Source organism: Solanum tuberosum, unplaced genomic scaffold, assembly GCF_000226075.1.
Source record: "Solanum tuberosum cultivar DM 1-3 516 R44 unplaced genomic scaffold, SolTub_3.0 scf00112, whole genome shotgun sequence".
NCBI classification, from domain to species: Eukaryota; Viridiplantae; Streptophyta; class Magnoliopsida; order Solanales; family Solanaceae; genus Solanum; species Solanum tuberosum.
The window spans coordinates 1474085-1496495 of record NW_006239035.1 but is presented as its reverse complement, the minus strand read 5'-3'; the positions used below and the strand labels follow the sequence as shown (position 1 = coordinate 1496495).

Here is a 22411-nt window from a genome sequence, read left to right as displayed (position 1 = left end):
ACTGAAACACACGCGTAAGCATGAATTAGAAAGAGACTTTATAGAGATGAACTCTATCGCACGAAATGAGTATGAAAGAAGTGAAGAAAAATCTTAAATATTACAGCCTCCTAATTATAGATGTGGCGCGCTTAACACCGATAACGAGAACTCTACAAACACAGCTTCATAGACTCCCAAGGACTCTTAAACTCTGGGCTCTGATACTAATTTTGTCACACATCGAGCCTACACCCTGGGCGGAACTGGCACTTGAGAACCATTGATGGGCCCAAGCGAACCCTTGGCCTGGCTAGACTCTCAGCGGAAGACTTTAAGCATTATTACAAGAATCAAATGCATTTATAAAACAAGTGTCTCAAATTAAACATAGAACGTTTAAGGATAAACATTCATATTAGCAAAAATGGAAACTCAAGTCTAATAGCAAAACATCTGAAATACAAGACTAAAGGACTCATATCAAGCTGTCTATGAAGCCTCTAAATACTAAGAGGGATGTCACGACAAGACCCCCGATCATCTTAACAACTGAAATACTAGAAAAAAAACAATGTAAAAAGAGTCCTCCGGAAAGCAAGGAGGCTCACCAAATGACTCTGAATGCTCAAATGGATCAACGAGGCGTTGGATGTTGATCCTGATTACCTATATTTACATCATAAAAATATGCAGGCCAAATGCCATCAGTACATTGAATGTACTAGCATGTGAAGGGGAAACTTAACATGACATAAACCTGAAAGGAATCTGAAAAGAACACTTACCTTAGCTTAACTCAACTCATGAATACTCAACTCAAATGCAAAGTAAAAACAACAATAATGGTGCAGTTTATACAAAGCATTTAAAGCAATAGATGATAACTCCGTGTATTAAAGAAATACAATAATAACTCACTTTACTTATAAAGTAATATAATACTGTGGGAGTTTCTCTAACCGACAACTACCACTATGAGCTAAACTGATGATACAGCATTTCACCCATGCTTCAAGAACTGTCCTATACTTGGTCGTGAAATAGAACGCCTCAACTAAGTGGATCCACTAGTCTATGCTAAGGAAAACACTAAGGTGTCATCTAAAAAGTATGACCCTTTCTACCCACGATGGCTACATAGTTTATGGAGACTTCAGTTATTATGAACTCGCCCCCATATCGGTGCTCAATACTACTCCCAAAATATACTCAGCTCATATGTTTTAAAAATAAAACTCTTTCTGTGCTTTGAGATAATTACTCAAAAATTAGTTTGAAAGCTCTCTTGGAAATCGGTGTTTTCTTTCTTTTTTAAATGTGAAAACATTTCTACTCTTGGGAATACTTAGTTCCCGTAAAATCTTTTGAATAAATGAACTTTAATCTTACTCTTTACTCAACTCAAAACTTAAGCCTTAAAACAAATTTAAAACGTTTGTAAAAGACTTTTGGAAAACTCTAACGAACTTCTCTTGACTTGACTCTTAACTTTCCTTGAATTGAATTATGGATTCAAGGTTCATGATCTCATGTTTATGGATGATTTCATGATGTTTAGACGTACCTGAGAGTGTATAAATCGACTTGAAAACATAGGTATGTTGCTAGGGAACTAGTATGGAAAGAAGTGGGAAAAGGTAGAAGAATTGGCATCCCTGGCGCTCTGAGAGGCGCGGGGCGCCAGAGGGTGAAGTTCAGAACCTGGGTTGGAGCGCTCTGGCTGGCACGGCACCCCGGAGCCCAAATTTCAGAACCCCTTTTGGGGCGCTCTGGGAAGCGCAGCCCCCAGCCTCTTCCCTAAAAAATCTCAAATTTTTTGCTTCGTTTTTCAATTCTAAACCCTCTAATTTCACTTGGTTCTTTCCCCAAACACTTATAATCGACTATATCCTCAATATATGTAAAATTCTACTCGAAATAACACCTAATCTCATGAATTAAACTCAAGAAACTTCAACAAAAAGAACCCACAAGGACTTAAACGAATTTCATCAAGAACTCATAATCTTTTCTTTCAAAAGAACACAATTTCGCTGAATTGAATCATGATTGGCGCATGGGTGAACTAAACCAACGCTAATGTGATCTCACATACCTCGTAGGATTGAATCCTTGGCTAAATTCACAACCAAAATTGCACGATCTTGACGAATCTTGAACTTTTCTTCTCCTTTCTCCTCTTCTCTCTTTTCTCCAAGCCCTAGCGTAAATTTCCAATAGTCTAAACTGATCTAATCTGATTAGACCCCAATTAAACTCCTAAAATCAAAATAAAATAATTGGGTAAGGAAAAGACCAAACTACCCTTCCAAAATCCGGATTAGACTTTCCTTATCCAAACAGCTCAACTTCAAATGGGTATATCTCACTCATACGAACTCGGAATTGAGAAAACTAGGCGGCGTTGGAAAGATAATTTGAAGATATTTCCTACGGTATCTAGTAGAACACCTAACTCATCTTGAGATAGGAGTTATGGTCGTTTTAAGTTGACCCAAAACTCAAACTTAACATGACTTGACAAATTTTCTAGATTTTTCATTCTTTCCAAAAACGATTCTTTCTAATTCTAACTCCTTCTAGTTCTTTCAAATAGTGAGGTGTTACGACATCAGATTATTAAACCTTTTTGTTCAAGCGAGCCTTCAAGTCATGAATATTTGAGCCAAATTTGATTTATTTCTTGTCTGAGCTCAACTCTTCCTTCCGTCAACTGGGTTTTCATGTATGTAAGATCATCATGGAGACTCTTGAAACTTAAGAAGTTGAGATTATTTCTCCAATCAAAATTGACTCACTATATTTGCTTCTTAACAACTATCTCCTTGTTGAGATTCAGTCTCTTCCTCTAATTGAGTATTGGCTAGGTCTATTTATAAGTGTCAATCATAGCCTGCAGCTCCATACGTTTTAATAGATGTTCCCTGATTTTTAATTACATTATGTCCAAGGCGTCCATTATTTGCTTGCAGAAATTCAAGAAATCCCTATTGTGAGCCTCTTATTCCGCATCCTCCATGTCATCACTCCTGCCAATATCATAAATAACAGAAGAATCATAATAGGGGTTTAGGGGAGGGGAATAAGATCTAGGACAACCATTTCAATGACCATCTTTACCACCATATACATGACATACAATCCACCCAAAAGATTGGGTAGGTGCGCACAACCCGTTCTTTTTAATGGTATGACACTCAATATTCAAGTGGCGTCTATCATAATTCTTACAAGGATACTCATCACCCAATCACCATTTATCTAAATCATCCATATCAATTAGTGTACCAAATTATTCAGAGGGAAAAAAAATATTTGTTCAAAAAATTAGAAAAAAACGAAGAATAAAAAAAAACTTAAATAAATAAAAGAAAAATTATAACGCAGAAGAATAATTAATTTCTAAGTTCCTAAAAATGGCCAAAAACTTGTTGCTCCCTAATGTACACTCAAGTGTACGTGGTCACACAAGTAATATAGTGACTCTAAAAGAGACAGAGCATCGAACCCAAAGAACTTGTCGATTAACTATTTTACTAAATTATACTAGTCTAATTATTTATTCAAGCATGCCAAAAGAGTTTCATTTATATTTAAATACTAAGAATGCAAGATTAAACTAATAAGATTGGCTTACAATAGTTGGGAATATTCTAGGGCTGCATCATACTAAGAATTCATATATCACATCTCTTTCATGGATTTCACATGATTATCAAATTATTGATTTACAAGGTTGATATTATGATCATGATCTCTCGAACTCTAACCGCCTACCCAAGTTGACTATCTAACTACATCGTTGAGTGGGGATGGATAGACTCAATTGACGAGCATTTATATTTCCTCCTGTTTCGTAACCAAGCACGGTGTTCGTGTGGGTGTCAATCATGGACACTAATATATCAAGTGATATGCAAGCTTGACCATGCTCCTTATATTCTTTGGTCTATCTACCGCTCCATCTCTCGAGTTCAAGAATAGATAATGAATTTATTTTTATAGTGATGTTCATGCTAAAACAAGAATATAAGAATAATTTATATGATAACCAATAGAACAAGGGTCTTTTATCTACTAATGTCTAAGAGGAGGAGGAGGAGAAGAAGAAGAAGAAGAAGAAGGAGAAGGAGAAGGAGCAGTAGGAGGAGGAGGAGAAGAAGGAGAAGGAGAAGAAGAAAAAGAAGAAGCATGTAATCATCTAGAATTATTCTTATGGACTATTTATTGATATATAAAACCCTAAATAAATAATTGAGAAAAAACAAATTGGGAAATCAAATCTAAAAGAAACTGGATTTCCTCGATGTACGACAACCTCAACATAATGACCTTCACTTGCTGCCATGTGGCAGTGCATGTACGTTTTTCTTAAATTTTTTGCAATGATTCCATATATATATAAAAATATAATATAATATTCAATTTAATCTATTAAGATACATTTTCTTCTATAATATTTCCTCTTCAATTCATTTTAGCTTCAAATTTCTTCATCATTACACCAATTTAATCCTACAAATAAAATACACTATTAAGCACAATCCGTAAAATTCATACTCAAATAGGACAAATAAAATATTAAATGTGAGGGAAATAATGATTAAAAATATATATTTTTGGACTCACATCGACACCTCACACTTAAATTTTTGCTCATCTTCAAGCAAGCATTAAAGCTCATCTCAAAAAAATCCAACTAGGAATGCCACCACTTTGGTTGATACAAATAATTAGGCCATTACAAAAATTTTAAAACATCAAGTACACTTCTCAATCATTATCAAGATATAAAAATAAATAACAAACCTCTAACCTTTTCACCTCAAGGAAGGACTCTGAACTCATCAAATTTAAGCTTGCAAACCTACATTTGTAAAAGAAACTTAATAATATCACATCTATCATAAAACAAGTGCTCTCACAAGCAGAAATAGTCCACACTCTTAATTCAAAATATTGAATATAAATTAAGGACTTAGCATCAAAGAACAACATAACTCTCACACTCACAAATAAAATTCACATGTATGCACAAAGACCCACAGGCTTGCCCACTATGTAAATCTCCACTAATTAAACATGCTCAAATAGAATCAAACAAAACTTTAACGAGCTTTAATGTAGGCTAGGGGACTGGTAGAAAAACCATATAATAGCGACTTACACTTCCTTCAGTACTTTGCACTTTTAAACTTCATCATCCATTATTTTCTTCTCTTTATTTTCAGCCCTCACTTCAACAATTCTTTCACTAGTAATTTCATCTCATCAAGAACGTTTCACTCTTCTTCTTCTTTTTCTCAATTTTTTTCTTTTATTTTTTCGTCATGTCACATTCTTTCAAAGAGGGCTTTTTCATCACTTTGTAGTTATCATTGACTACCTTTTATACTTACACTAAACCATCCAATTTCTTTAAATTTAACAATCATAACAAGTCTATGCTACAGTGCTCAAGAAAGTAATGTGCAAAAACTAGGGATTCAACAAAATAGTTAAGGGCAAAATATGGTTACCAACAGAAGGCTACAGGCTCAAAAGCGCTAACTAGTGATGTAATATCTGAAAAAAGCTAAAATTCACAAGACAAGTCAAAGAAAACCTATTATCATCTCATAAACAAAGCAACACTTTTTATTTTGCTTCAATGACACGCATGGAAAGTTGTAGACTAATATGCAAAATATGAAATAAACGAATTATCACCACACATGACACAAGTACCAATCAAGATGGATCAATTCCACTTCTAATAGAGACAAGGTCAAAACAAACTACAAAATAAATTAAGCTATAAACAAAGTCATAATCATGAACCTCGGTGTGAAAGAGTCTGCAATTTCATTAACAATCCAACATTCACAAGAAAGTACTACTCAAAATTAGGCATCAATAACAAATATCAAACAAGTCAAAAGGGTTTTTCTTTTCTCTCTAAAAAAATTAAAAAACAATACGCCATATAAGATAATTGGTTCAAAGGGACTATTCTCAGGAAAAGAACCAAAAATAAAAGGCGAGGAACCCATCCTAAAAAAATAAACGACTCAATAAAACAGTAAAAACTAGAAATCCATTTCCCCGCCCCACACTTAAAAAATGTTATGTCCCCAAAACATCAATTAAAATTTAAAACAATGATTAGAAAAACTCTCTAAGGCCTCTAAGCCTAGCTACTACATGTTTTGTCAATTTTCATCAAAGGTAGTATGCACCCCACACTTAAGCTCAACGTGCTCTTTTACTTCAAATTTTTGGATACTCAGACTTTCCCTAATCTGCAAAAGAAATAATGCACATAAAAAGTGACACTAATTTATTTATTTTAAAAAAAAAGAAGTTATACTTTAAATTGGGTTGCCTCCCAATAAGCACTTGATTTAACGTCGCGGCACGACACAAGTAAGTTCTTCACTTTTCTTTCCACTTTGAACTTATGAATTGTACTCCTAACACTGCATCTATTTTTCTGCTCCTCTCAAGGAGCGGTGGTAAAAAGACTAAAGAACCAAGTGATGGATGATGCATGTGGGATTGCTTGGCTCTGAAGTGACATATGTTATTTTGTCTTTTTTCGGGTGCAACATTAAAAATGTAGGATTCTTGTTCCTCATCCTCACACTCTTCCATTAGATCAGATAACTTGAAATATATATCATCATCTAAGCATAATGTTGAAAAGTGATTTGAATGGGGTCCAATACGTCCCTCTTCCAAACTTACATTGAATGCAACATGCTCACTTTTATACTCCTCCTGAGATGTGGCATCTTCAAGAAAAGTATGATTGCATTGTATCTCCTCCAGTTTTAGATCCTCCATTTGACTTTTGAGTGCCTTTTAAGTATCGCACAACTCATAATTGAATTATTGAGCGTCAAACATAATAACCTTTGTAGTCAATTCATTGCTTAAGTTGTGAGTATGCATGCCAAATTTATAAACATCTTGCATGAGCTTTATTCTTTTCTCTAAATACTGTTTCATCCCACATATGATTCTCCTAAAGCGTTCTTCATACTCCTCCAATAATTTCATGCAAGAATCCATACTATAAAAGGAAAGAGAATTATTAGAATCATCATGATAGGGTTTTGGAGTAGAGTAGCAACACATGGGGACAACTGAACCATGGACCACCACAAAATTCACAAGATAGAGATGGTGCACACAACTTGCCCTCAGGAACATATTGACATTTTTGTCAAAGGTGGGGTCCTTTACAATAAGGACAAGGATTCATCAAACAAGAATATTCATCACTCTGCACTTTTTTCTTTTGTGAAGATTTCATCCCAAGAAAGAATATTAATTAGTGAAAAATATATATTTATATAGAATTTTTTTAAAAATAATAGAAAAAACCTAAATAAATAAAAATAATCAGTATAACCTAGAAGCAACAAAATGGGATTGTTTATACCGAAGTAGTTTCTCTCGTTGCTAGGCATGATACAATCAGATTGGTTATTGCATTGGCAGCTCATAAGTCTTGCCTATTTCTTACATGGATACTTAATGGAACAGGTATTTGTTTAACAACCTCGGGATTATGTTAAAATTGAAAATGAGCATAATGTTTACAAATTGAAAAAGACCATCTATGGTCAAAAACAAGCTCATCAGACTTGGTATAATCACATTAAGGGGTATTTTCTAAAAGTTGATTTTTCAAAATGTCCTCATGAACATACATTGTTTGTTAAGATTGGACATCACATAAAGATGCTCATTATTTGCTTGTATGTTGATGATCTTATTTTGGGAAAAGGGTTCAAAGCACATCCAAACTATGGGCAAAATTGATGTTACACATATGAACTTTGCGAGGGTCCTATGTTTTTTTAATATTGGGTTATTGGGTTAACTGATAACCCATTAAGAATATAATAATTTACTATTTTAATTTTTATGAATTCATATATATCAAACAAAAAAAATATTAATATAATCACTATATTAGACTATAACTATAAGGACCCTACACAATTAACACCACTTAACTATGTTCTCTACATTTACCCTTTAGGTTTTAGCATTACTTTAGTCTTTGGGTTCGCAATGCAAGACCTAAAGAACTAACAACAGAGATGGCTAGGGTTAGCAATGAAGACGGCAAGGGTTAGGCAACGACTAGGGTTGTAAATTATGAGTATTTGCTATACTTTTACTATGCTAAGTAGAATTTTTGTACTCAATGAGTAATTTGATTTCTCTCTTTTTTATTTCCCATTAAATTGTTGGACAAGTCATATATTTATTTTGAAAGCATTTTCTTATTGATTAAACCAAAAACTGAACCGTTAAAGAATAAAAATCAATAAAATAAAAACTGATAAATCGAACCGATAATACGTAACTGAACCGAGCTGATACACACCCCTAGTGCAATCTGATAAAGGGATTTTTATTTCTCAAAAGAAATATGTAGGGTAAATTCTAGACAGATTTCAGATGATGGACTGCAATCCAGCTAACACTTCTGCTGAACTTGGTTTGAAGCTACAAGAAAATCCTACTGGGAAGAAGGTTGATAGCATACCTTACAAACAAATTGTGGAAAGTTTGATGTGTCTCACTGTTACAAGGCCTGATATAATGTATTTTGTGAGTTTAATCAACAAGTATATGGAGAATCCCAAAAAAATGCATTTGTCTGTAGTCGAGAATTCTTTGTTACTTACAAACAAGAGGCGTTATTTGGGCTATTTTATAAGACTACTAAAAAGTTCAATCTTCTCAGCTATATAGACAGTGACTATGCTGGTGATTATGATGACAAAAAAAGCACTTCAAGTTATACTTTTATGTTCGGGTCCGGTGTTACTTCATGGTCAGCTAAGAAGCAATCAATTGTTACTTTGTCTACTACGAAAGTTGAGTTTGTTGTTGCGACTGCTTGTGCCTGTCAAAGTCTGGATTGGGCCAAATCTCATTATTTGGGAGCTTTTAAAATTTCCAAATACTAGGAAAAAAATTAATATTTGGGTCAAATCTCATTATTTGGGAGCTTTTAAAAATTTAAATTCTACACCAAACATTTATCTTTTACAAAAACACCCTATATAGTTGTTATTTGTGCCGTATTACATAATTTCTTGCGTGAACAACAAAGCAGTGATAAAATATTCTGTGAATATGAAAGTGATGATATGGTTGTTGATGAAAATGACGAACAACTGGCTCAGGGTAACAAAGTCATTAGCTTCATCTACTTCACGATGTATGGAATTATGCTTGTTGTACTCAGGGGCGGCTCAATGTAAATGGGGGCCTAAAGCAAAATTTCAATTGAGGCCTAACAAATTTCATATATATTTATTTTTAAAATTATTTTTATAACTATTTAGATGCAAATTATTACTTAATTTTTTTTATAAATGATTTTTTCGAGTACTTCTTTTTATTTAAAATGATTAGTTTTAGGTAAGATTTTATCAATTAACGTTGAAAAATATTATTTTATTAAAGCAATCACTATATGAATTGTTGGCACAATTCTATAAGCAATAAGTTGACAAACTTTAAGCAAAAATGAGTTTAAAAAATTAAATAATGTGAATGTAAGAAAATAAATATAATATATATATATATACTTTTTATTATAAATAATTAATTTTTTTAATAAAAAAATAACACATAATTTGTTCTTGGTAAAAATTTGAGGCCTTCCAAAATTGGGGGCCTAAGGCACATACCTTAACTTTTATAAGGCAGAGCCGCCCCTGGTTGTACTCGTTCCGAACTACCACATTGCTCTAGTATCATGGACACTACTTGTTATTTGTTGCAACGAAGATCTAACTGACTTGTTGTGGAAGTCATGAATCTTGTTACGTCGACGTTTCTATCTTGCTATGTAATACAATGGTTAATTTTGATAGTTTTTAAAACTTATGGATATAAATCATATTTCTTAAAAAAGTGAAATATGTTTCTCAAATACTATGGCCAAACACATGGAGAAATTTCACTCAAATAATATTTGCCAAAAATATTTGGAAATCTATGGCCAAACGGTAGCTTAATCTATAAGCAGTTGTGTTATTTAAGTTGAGTCAGTGTCATGTTGTTCTGATTTCTAGGAATTAATGGAGTCATGTATTATGTTTTTGTTAGGAGTAAGTTGTTTTATGTATGTGTCGTATTTTAGTGGAACTATTTGGCAAGTGTTTGCCTATATATATAAGTTTGAAGTTATGAATGGAAGTATCATATTCCAGCCATTGTTTTATCTTTTACGTATCTCTTATTTTTTCTTTTTAGGTCGCTACCTCCTAGCTGAATCCACAAAAACAATCATTAAGAATTTATTTGAGCTGCAACTCATGAACATAATTCAATGGGCACCTACCATTTGACATTACTCAGTTATATTTAGAGGTTTCATAGATAGACAGTTAGTTATGCTTCATTTAGGATCTTACATGGAAATCTTGATTCAAAAATCAGAGTAGAGAAACCTTCAACCTAATAGATGGATACCCCGCAAACTGGTCAATTCATTCGTGTCCTTCTCAAGGGCTAAATTTGCCACCCCTATCATCAATGTAAACCAGCGGATTATATGGACTGAAATTGTGGCAAAATGAAAAAGGGAAGAAGAATTATATGGAAAGAAACACCAAATCAACTGAACTAATAATGTATCTCTTACTAACATTTTTGATGTTACATATATGGAGACTTCAGGTCTTGGAAATGGTTGTCAAAACCCAAATTTAAATACTCATGAAAGTGTCCCGTAATGAGTCTATAGCTGAAGATTTTGTTCTTCATACAAAATAAATGTGTCGGTTTCTCTGTGAAACATAACAAACCTCGTTAAATAGTAAAATTGTATTATGAGAAAAAAGGAACGCAAAAACCATAAATTTCATGATTAAATCATATCATGGGATTTGGCTTATTCTAGCATGACCTTGGAACCAGTCATCTATAAAAAAAACATAAATTTCATGATTAAATCATATCATGGGATTTGGCTTATTCTAGCATGACCTTGGAACCAGTCATCTATAAAAAAAACATAAATTTCATGATTAAATCATATCAAGATATGTGGAAATGTTAGCTGAGCTGTCTATGAGATAGAAGGAAGCAAACATTAAGCCTGATCCTGATGTTGATATCTTTGTGAAGGTAAAGACGTCTCAATAGAATATTCAGTCATACTCTTTCTCTTTGTCAATTTGATTAGAAATGACTCGATTATTGGTTTTTTGTCCAACAGGTAGCTTCAATAAAAGGGCAGGATGATAGTGTTGTAACAGACTATATTCTCAAGGTAAGAAGTCATTTCCTGAATTACAAATACAATGTTTCATTCTACAAATTTTGCAGATATTGTGACTTGGCATGTGCTGATACCCACGTTGGAGATGAATGTTTCGAGGCATTTCAGATGGACAGTAAAAGCGAGTTACTGCAAGTTAGAGCAAAATCAGATAATCCAGAACCTAGTTACAGTAACTAATGGTTGAGCGAATAAATAAATGTACTTTGAGGTTCTTAAAATTTGATGATAACATATCCTACAGGGGAGATGACGATTGGACCAGCTATAGCACTATTCAACGATGAGATTTCAACATGGCTTAGATAGTTCAACAACATTTCAGATAGTGAATTCAATCAGGCAATCAATCCACATTCTTCAAGGAACTACTATGATCTCAGTCTTGCAGCCTGCACCAGAAACTTATAACTTAATAATTCAATGGCATGGTTCTTCTATCAGATGGACAAATTGTTTACCAACGTCCACGTGAAAATATCTTAGAGCTCTTTGAGTACATGGGATTCAAATGCCCTGAAAGGAAACGAGAAGCTGATTTCTTCTGGAAGCTTGAAGAATTAGAAGAAGAACAATTCATTGAAGTGGACAGGACAAGCAGAATGTTGAAAGCATAGCACAGATGCAATTGATTCATAATTTTGTATATTTTAATGTCAAAAAAAATATTAAATTACATACAAAACTTCTTTTCTGGAATTCATGGAAAATAATATTTAAAAAATCAATTCAGATGGTGAATATTCCTCCTGCCTATTTCAATTTTTGGAATATGGGAAATGTTGAACCACTGGGAGTTTGGGCCACTCCGATTGATGCAACTTTCTTCTAATAGTGGGCAGCCACCAATTCGCTGGTTCCATAATTTAGTGAGGCATAGCATGACATCTCTGGATGGCAGATTCTCTAGTTTTTCGCAGTTCCAAAAACTTAACTCTTGCAAAGAAACAAGGTTGCCAAGTCCATCCGAGACAGCTTCTAACAATGGACAATCACGGATCACCACATACCGTAATTTGGACCTGGCATCTGAGAAGTCTAGATGTTGTAGCCGTTTGCACCTCTCTAGTGTTAATCTTTCAAGAGAAGTAAGGTTGTGAAGTCTATGAGGAAGAGCCTCAATTCCGAATCCATGTATTTGGATCATTGTTAGGTCAGAAAGTTGCATAAGCTTGTCAAATTTAGACAACCACCATTGATACAAGCTCCATGAGAGCATCCTTCACAAGGTGGATCAACTTGGGGAAAACGAAAATTGTTTTATTGAAGATGCCAATCTGTACTTTATATACAACACTTGTAACGCTGTGACTTAGCTAACTAATCTACTCAACTTATCAGTTAATAAACAAACTAACAACTAACTAACAAATCAACAACTAAACATGCTGACTCAATACATAATTAGGCAGCAGCTTATCTTAACACCCCCGTCAAGTTGGAAGTGTGCTCCTTACATCCAACTTGCCAAGAATAGCCAAATGTTTAATTCCTGTCAATACTTTGGTTAAGATGTCTGCGAGTTGTTCTGAAGTAGTGACATGATGCAGGGTCATGAGGCCATCATGTAGCTTGTTCCTCACAAAGTGACAGCCCACTTCAATATGTTTAGTTCTTTCATGGAACACTGGGTTTCTGGCAATATGAAGGGCTGACTGGCTGTCACAAAATACTGCATATGGTGTAGAGGTTGGCACTGCTAGTTCTTCAAAGAGTTTATTCAACCACACTAGTTCACCAACGACCTTTCTCAAAGACCTATACTCTGCTTCAGCTGAAGATAATGATACAGTCTCTTGTTTCTTGGATTTCCAGCTGATTGGAGTGTTTCCCAGCAAAACGATGTACCCTGAAACTGATCTCCTAGAATCTGGGCATGTTGCCCAGTCAGAGTCACAAAAGGCTCTTACTATGCAGTCATGACTGTTAGACATGAAGATCCTAAGTGTGGGATCCCTTTTAATGTATCTTAATAAATGAAAAGTTGCATGTAAGTGAGGTTCTCTGGGATCTTGTAGAAACTGACTTAAATGTTGTACTGCATAGGATATATCCAACCTTGTGTTGGTGAGAAAATTCAGCTTCCCCACCAATTTTCTATAAAAAGTAGGATCTGAAAGAACTATCCCTTCCTTGGCCTGCAACTTCACAGTTGGATCAAGAGGAGAAGGAGAACAGGGGCAATGCAAGCAATCAAACTCTTTCAAAAGATCTAGAGCAAACTTTCTTTGTGAAATCAGAACTCCATCAGATTTGTATAAAACCTCAAGGCCTAAGAAGTAATGCAACCTTCCCAAATCCTTGATTTTGAATTGGTCATGTAAGAACTTCTTTAGTGGATCTATTTCTGCAGAATCAGTACCTGTGAGTATAACATCATCCACATACACAGCTAAAAACACAGTTGATTTGTTGGACTTTTTGTAGAACAAGGAGTAGTCATTAACTGAATGAGTATATCCTCTAGAATACAAGGCAGCAGTCAACTTTTCATACCACTGTCTACTAGCTTGTTTGAGGCCATAAAGTGATTTGTTCAGTTTGCAAACCAGACCTGGTGTATCAACCATCAGACCAGGGGGTGTTTCCATATAGACCTCCTCATGTAAGTCACCATGGAGGAAGGCATTGGTGACATCAAGTTGAGAAATATTCCAGCCTCTCTTCACAGTAGTGGCAATCAAGGATCTCACTGTTGTCATTTTTACAACTGGTGAGAAGGTTTCCACATAATCAATTCCAGCTTGTTGAGTATAACCTTTGACAACTAACCTAGCTTTAAATCTTTCAATACTTCCATCTGCCTTATGCTTCACCCTGTATACCCACTTACAACCTATGGCTCTCTTCCCCAAAGGTAGTGGCAATAAATCCCAAGTGTGATTAGCATGGAGTGCCTCAAACTCTTGAGTCATGGCTGCTTGCCAAGCAGGATTAATGGCTGCTTCCTCATATGACATTGGTTCGCTATCATGACATACATTTTGTAACAAAAACTGACTGTCAGGAGAGATAGCATCAGGGGTAATATGGTGATGGTTGGAGAACAAGGCATGTAAGGACAGGGAAGAGGTGTGTTGTTTAGGTGTAGTAGTAGGGCAATGATAATCATTCAGATAGGCAGGTGCTTTATGAGTCCTACTTGACTTTCTTGGAAGAACAGATTCATCAACAATGTGAGTTATGGGATCATTAACATCAGGTGGTAAAGTAGTATCAAGTGGTGATCTAGTATCCATAACACTTACACTTTCATGATCAGTTGAATAGGGTAGAAGTACAGATGTATCTTCACAATCAAAATGATAAGGAAGATGACTAAGAGGACTAGAAGGAATGCAATGTAAAGATTTGGAAACAGAATCAAATGAGGCACCTTTGGGTGCAGATGTAAATGGAAAAACAGACTCATGAAATACCACATCTCTAGAAACATGAATCTTCCTGGTGGCTAGGCTCAATACTTTGTATCCTTTTGTTCCAAATGGGTAACCTACAAATATGTGAGGTGTTGTTCTAGGTTCGAATTTGTCCCTATGAACTTTGGGTATTGTGGGATAACAAAGGCATCCAAAGTTTTTTAGAGCTGAATATAGGGGTTTTCTTTGGTATAAGACCTCAAAAGGACATTTTCCATGTAAGTAGTTAGAAGGTAACCTGTTTATTATGTGAGTGGCTGTTAAGATGCACTCTCCCCAATATTTTTGAGGTAGGTGGGACTGGAACATCAAGGTTCTGGCTGTTTCTAATAGATACTTGTGTTTTCTTTCAACCACACCATTTTGTTGTGGTGTGTATGGGCAAGACTTTTGATGAATTATGCCTTTGGATTGGAAGTAGAGAGTGGCTTCATTGTTTATGAATTCTAAGCCATTGTCTGACCGAATGGTTTTCAGAGATGTGTCAAATTGGGTTTCAACCATGGAAATGAAAGCCTTGATCACTTGGAGAGCATTGCTCTTGCAACTCAAAAGATGTGTCCATGTGGATCTGCTGTAATCATCCACCATTGTGATGAAATATTTGTGGTTATCATGTGTGGGAGTGTGGTAGGGTCCCCAAAGATCCACATGCAGAAGTTCAAACAGCCTTGTGGATTGAGTAGTGCTTTTAGAAAAGGGTAATCTGGTCTGCCTGGACATGGGACAAACTGGACAAAGAAATGGTTGTTTGGTTTTAAAATTTACTGGTATAGAATCTTTGGTTCTCATTTTTGCAAAAGGTACATGACCAAGCCTGTTGTGCCACAACAAATCTTCATTATTTCTAGGATATAAAACTGAATTCAAGACAATGTGCTCATTATTATTACATGAAATGGAGCTAGTTACATGTGAATGTAAAAGACATGATTGAGAAGAGGATGCATGATTATTCATTACAGAATTAGAAATGGAAAGACATGAGGCATTGGCAGCTCTTCCAGCACTGCTATTTATCAAACATCTTGAGCACAAGAAGTATAGTCCATCCCTGCACTTACCAATCTCCTGAGGCCTCTTCATTGAAGGGGCCTGCAATAGACAAGCAGTGTCACTGAATGTTACAATGCCCTTTAAGGGAACAGTAAGGGAATGTATGTAGATTAGATTGAATTTGAATGAAGGCACATACAACACTTTATACAATGTGATCTTGGGTGTAAGAGTTATATCTCCTAGTTCAGTCACTTTTACTTTGTATCCATTTGGTAGGCTTATCAAAATAGGGTACGGCAAAGGTCTAATGTTTGTCATGAAGGATCTGTGAAAAGTCATGTGGTTCGATGCCCCTGAATCTAGGATCCATAAATCAGATTTTGATTCAAAGTGTTTACATGAAAACTTACCGAAATCAATTGAGGATGTACAAACTACATTACCTGCAAAGTTCACAGAACCATTTCCCACATCAGGACTATCTGCAAATGCTCCAGCATTGTTCACTTGGAAATGATGAAGCATGGTCATAACATTGTGGTATTGTTCTCTTGACAAGCTTACACTGTCATTTGCATCTGCATTTGTTTGATTAACCCCTTCATTGATCATTGAGTCAACTGGTGTACTATGGACATTCCCTGCAACTTGTTGTCCAGAATTGAACTTGTAATTGTAGTTGAGATTAGAGTTGTGTGCCTGGTTGTTTCTATTGAAATGTGGGTTAGAATTAGGATTTCTGGGATACTGAGGAGAAGGATTCTGTTTGCCATGCTCATTTTGAGTACTTTGGGGGTATCCGTGCAACTTATAACAATTATGCATTGTGTGTCTTGTTCTTTTGCAGAAATCGCAAAACAGCTTAGATTTGTCCACATAGTTCCCTGCAGACGAGCGTCCTGTGTTGCTAGTGGAGCCATGATTGAAATTTCTAGAGCCTGAAGAACTAGCGTTAAGGGAGACAGAGTCCATATTCATCACATTTCGTGGCTTGAATTCTCGTTGTTTTTCTTCTTGGATTAGAATTGAGAAGGCTTGGGCCATGGAAGGTAAGGGATTCAACATAAGAATACTCCCTCTTACTGCAGTGTATACCTCATTTAACCCCATGAGGAACTGAACTAGACGACGATCCTGCTCAGCCTTGTGCACATTTTCCTTTGCTCCACACAGACAAACACATGTGCAGTGACTCTTAATGCAAAGATTATTGAGTTCTTCCCACAATTTCTTCATTTTAGTGTAATATGCAGTGATGTCAAGAGTACCTTGAGTCAGATCGTTGATTTCCTTTTGGATCTGGTACAATTTTTCCCCGTTCGTCTGATCATATCGATCTTCAAGTTCCTTCCAAAGCTCTATAGAATCATTGACATATTCCACACTGTCAGAAATTTCCTTGGATAGGGAATTGAGAATCCACGATGTAACCATGTCATCGCATTGTTCCCACTGCCGGAATTGGATGGAATTGACTTCAGGTTTCTTGCATTCACCATTGACAAAACCTAATTTGTTCTTCACCGAGAGGGCTCGAAGTACACTCCGTCGCCACAATCTATATCCTCCTCCATCGAAAGGAACTGGGACGAGTGTTGCGCCGGGGTTATCTGACGGATGCATGTACAGTGGATTGCTCGAATCAATCAAATTAGAACCTCCTATGTTACTAGCAGTAGCAGTTGATGTTGATTCATTGATCGCCATGGAAATTGAAGAGAGCAGAAACTAGAGAGAAAAGAAAAAAAATCCAACACTGGCAACAGATGCCAGAGAAAATGAAAGACAAAGAAAAATTGAGACGAAGATAAAATTCTACCAACGAATCTTTACCTACGCTCTGATACCATGTAAAATTTAGACAATCACCATTGATACAAGCTCCATGAGAGCATCCTTCACAAGGTGGATCAACTTGGGGAAAAAGAAAATTGTTTTATTGAAGATGCCAATCTGTACTTTATATACAACACTTGTAACGCTGTGACTTAGCTAACTAATCTACCCAACTTATCAGTTAATTAACAAACTAACAACTAACTAACAAATCAACAACTAAGCATGCTGACTCAGTACATAATTAGGCAGCAGCTTATCTTCACAAAGCTGATAGGGAAGTGAATCCCAGTGCAAGTGTCCCCGCACCTCCAATGTACGAAGGGATAACAGCTGCTGAATGCCATTAAAAATCAATTGGAATGCCTCAAAATCCACCATCTCTGAGAAAGGACCAATTCGCAATATCCCTAGGCGGTAAAGACCCCGTGCGGGTAAAAAGAAGGGAACCAAGTTGTTACAATTGATGACATTCCAGGATACCAAAGACAGACAATGATTTAGCATTCCACTTGGTAAACTGGTCAATCTATCACAATGACATAACTCAAGACTTTGGAGGGAAGTCAAATAATTATCTCCAGTGGGAACAGGAAAAGAACTGAAATTGGGGCAGAAGGATATTCGTAAGCTCTTAAGCGAATGGAGATTGTACAAGTTTTGGGGTAATTCACGAAACTTTCTACAGAGTGAGACCAATAGGTGTTGAAGAGAAACGTTATTGCGTAGCATCTCATCAGGAACACATGTGAGCTCTTTCACATCATCCACAGTTAGCTTTACGAGAGATGTCAAGTTGCTACACTAGTTCAACAATGGCATTTCACTGTCAACTCCTTCAATGCTTAGTTCACAGAGGATTTCAAATTGACTTGGAGTAATTTTTAACAGTGGACACTTTGTAATCTTCAACTTCTCAAGCCCAGAAAACATTCGTACTCCAAGTTTATCTCCCTTCCACTCAATAAGGTTATGCATATTCTTCAACACTAGTTCTTTCAATGATGGGAACACTTGGATATTGAGATTATTGCTGCTTGATCCATTTTCATTAACATCAACACCATAAAATGTTGGTCCGATGGATTCCAATTCAAGGAATCCTATCAGCTGAAGATGCCGAAGGAACTTCATTTGGCCAAGCGATGGAATTTCTTTGCACCTCTTGCAACCACTTAATTTCAACACTACTAAATTTGGTAGCAATCCTTCACTGAACCATGAAGGAAATTTAGTTCCTAAATAGTCCACTACTGCTAATGTTTTCAAGTTTGGATGCGGTTGAAGACCATCTAACACATGCTAATCATTGATCTCACAGTCTTGTGATTCATCATGGGACCATAAATATGCCAGCTTGTAGATATTTGGTTTCTCCTGTAAATATGTTGTTCGAGCCTCTTCTTTATTTACGACTAATTGGAGATGTTTGATGGTCAGTTCACCTCTAAGGTTTTTCAAACGACCTAATTCTTCTATTTGACGACCTTTCTCTAAACCTAGGTAGAAAAACGGTAGCGTCTGAAGACTTGTCAATTGCCCCATATTAAGTGGCATCTGAAACTGATCAATAAACCTTGGTCTTCAAACCGCAAAATAAAGATTTGATAGGTAATGATAGTTGCAATATATATGTCGCAAACTTATCATATTTGCCATTTCTTCTGGAAGCTTCTTGAGTGAAAAACAGCTATTGATTCTAAATGTTTGCAAATTGTAGAGCTTGCAAATGGATTTGGGCAAGACTTTAATCTTGGGGTCGGAGAGATCAAGATATCTCAAGTATATTAGCTTGCCAATTTTGGCTGACAACACCTTGATTCCTGAACTGGACAAATTTAAAACTCTCAAGAACTTAAAGCTCAATAGTATATCTTCAGACACATAATTGCTTCTCCAGAACAGTGTGCACAAACGTTCTGGCTCATTTATCCTATCTATTTGTTCCCTTGGTGAGTCCCATCCAAAGTATCGAACTTGAGAAAGTTTTTCTCCTCCAACGCTTTTTGGATCAGATAGTTTAGATTTTAAGATATCTCTAGCCAAATCATGCACAAGACCGTGCATCTTACAGTGTGTTGTATTCTCTTGCTCATCTAGCTTAACATCTTGCAGCAAGGAATTTTGCAATAAAAGTTGAAAAAACTTGTTCCCAACGTCTTCCATCACAGGGGCCTCTTGACATGGACAGAGAAAACCTTCTACCATCCAGAATTGGATTAGTTGATCCTTTTCAAACTCAAAATCTTTTGGAAAAATGGCAAAGTAAGCAAAACACTTTTTCAGATGTGGAGATGGTAGATAGTCATAGCTGAGTTTTAGGATTTTCTTTAAGCTATTTTCCCCGTTATCATATTCACCTGCAACAAGGGGGTTGTCATCAAGAATCGCCTGCCATTCATGTTTTTCCTTGTTGCGTAAGAGGCCTCCCTATACACTTGCAGCCAGTGGAAGACCTTGACACATTTCAACAATCCTGTTCTCCATGCTCACTACTTCCTCTGGAACTTCCCCATCAACAAATATTCTTTGTTTGAAAATGGACCAACAATGATCTCTTGCCAATCTTCCCAACATATGAAGATCTATTGCTACTGTGGATGCCACTTGTTTAATACGAGTAGTCACGAGAATGCAGTTTCCTCTGGATGTATTGATTCCTCTCAAGGTGTCCATGAACTCATGCCCTAATGTAGAGTCAACACGCCACAAATCATCCAAGACAAGCAAATACTTTTTTTCTCCCAATGCATCTTGTAGCGTCTTGACTATTACATCTCTGCTTTGGACCTCAACTTTCCTCTTTGTCAGTGATTCGAGGATCAGTTCAAGAAAGCTCTTTGTTTCCAACATTTCAGGTAGACACAACCAAACTCTCTTTTCGAACTGCTGTTTGATGTGTTCGTCGTTGAAAATTCTCTTAGCCACAGTAGTTTTCCCTAACCCCCCCCCCCCCCCCCATCCTGTTTTCCCTAAACCCCCCATACCCACTATGGGAATGGTGCACAGAACAACATCCCTTCTCATGTTCAAAATCTTCTCCTTTATTTCAGCAACATCCATGTCTCTACCAATAACTTCTGAAGCAACTACTACAGAATCTGTTTCTCGAATTGGTAATATTTGCCAGGAAGGAACCATCAGTGATTAGAGACCAAGATCGTTAGCTAAATTATTGATAGCCCTCAACTCTTCATTGATGTTGTTGATTTTTCCAGACATTTTATACTTAAAAGCAGTATGAGAAAAGAAGTTACGGATATTTTGGATTAGTTTGGCTCGGATGTTCATCACTTGTGCTTTGAGAGATTCATATCTGAATTCATCGAACACATTTTCAGCATCTTCAGCAACTCTCTCAAGCATCTCGAGCCATTTTTCAACAGCCTGATCGTCAACTTGTCGTCTTTCAGCATCATGAATCAGAGCTTGGATCATGGATACATATTTTGTCAGCATTTTGAGATTTTTCTTGCAGTTGCTTAAACTTTTGGCCTCCTCAATAGTGAGAGAAAGCAGTTTGTCAAGAACAACTTTAACAGTAGCACCAATTACAAGATCGGCCATCATTGAGATGCTCTTTACAAAGTTATTTTCTTCGTCTACACCAAAATCTTCTCAAAGTTGCTGCAGACGGCTTCTTTTGCTAGTTGTTTGCCGGCCTCTACAAGAAACACAATAATTTGAATAAATAGTGTTTTTGTGGATTAACAGCTAATCATCCTTTAAATAAATAATTTTGGGTGGTAGTTGTGTTTTTTTTTTATTTCTAATGAATGACAGGTTGTTATGAGTCTGCCCCAAGAAAATAAATTGGCATGTATCTACATGAATATGCCTTTAACTTAACTTCAGGTATTTATGTCCTTCAATTTTTTATTTGTACAAGCTGACACTTAAATTTGTATAAAATTAAATAAGTAAACACATACATTCTATGTGACATAATACATGTAAAATTCCACACGTATAACACAAATTGTCACGTATGATGTCAAGAACTATAAGTGAATCTATAAGGCCGCTATGGCTTCATTTTATACACTAATAATGAAGGTCTTGATCTTAGTTATTTATATTTCAATTATTAAGTGTCTGTTTTAGGTATTAACTTTAAGCATTTAAATCTCAATCATTTAAGTTTTTTTATTTTTATTTTATAACGACTTAATGATTTCAAATAAATATAAATGAAGATTTATAACAAAAATCTAATATCATTTAAATGTTATTCATGCAAGATTATATTTTTGTAGAGATGTATTTCACTCACCAACGACGATGGTGTCCCTGCTATTATCGACTCTGCCCCCACTATCCATGACCACCATCTTCATCACCATCCACCATTATCGTCATTCATTATAGTTGATTGTTACCATTAGTAGCCTATAATTATTATTACCAATCATCATTGCTATTATAACAATCAATCACTATTATTAATTACAGTCATCATTACTATCTACTCCCTCCGTCCACAATTGTTTGTCAGGGTAAGATCATGCACACCCTCAAGGAAAATTTAATAGAAAGTGTAATTTGACTAATATAACCCTACTATACCAAGAATACCAAAAGTCTACATAACTTTTTAATTGAACTACACTATCATTAAGGGCAGAATTGGAAAAAGGTGATTAATTGTTTCTTGATTGTTTAAATTGACAATTAATCTTGAACATCTATTTTTAGTATACCTGCCAAATAATTGTGGACGGAGGGAGTATTATCAACCGCCAACTTGCACTCACAATCATCGTAAGCCATTGTTCCCACCAATTACTATATATTTTTTAAAAGTTGATACAATATTAGATTAATTCGTATTTATCAACTTCATATTTGTTAATACTCAAATAAATATATATATATA

The 22411-nt window shown here is 35.7% G+C and overlaps 1 protein-coding gene across 1 annotated transcript; it reads right to left on the bottom strand.

Annotated features, from left to right (window-relative positions):
• Positions 1 to 18339: 18339 nt before the first annotated feature.
• On the bottom strand, positions 18340 to 20676 carry LOC107060999 (putative disease resistance protein RGA3). The gene is made up of 3 exons (XM_015309649.1): positions 19992 to 20676; positions 19192 to 19895; positions 18340 to 18837 (listed from the first exon to the last, which is right to left on the bottom strand). Exons 1-3 carry the CDS (start codon positions 20674 to 20676, stop codon positions 18340 to 18342), a joined length of 1887 nt encoding a protein of 628 aa, XP_015165135.1.
• Positions 20677 to 22411: the final 1735 nt, after the last annotated feature.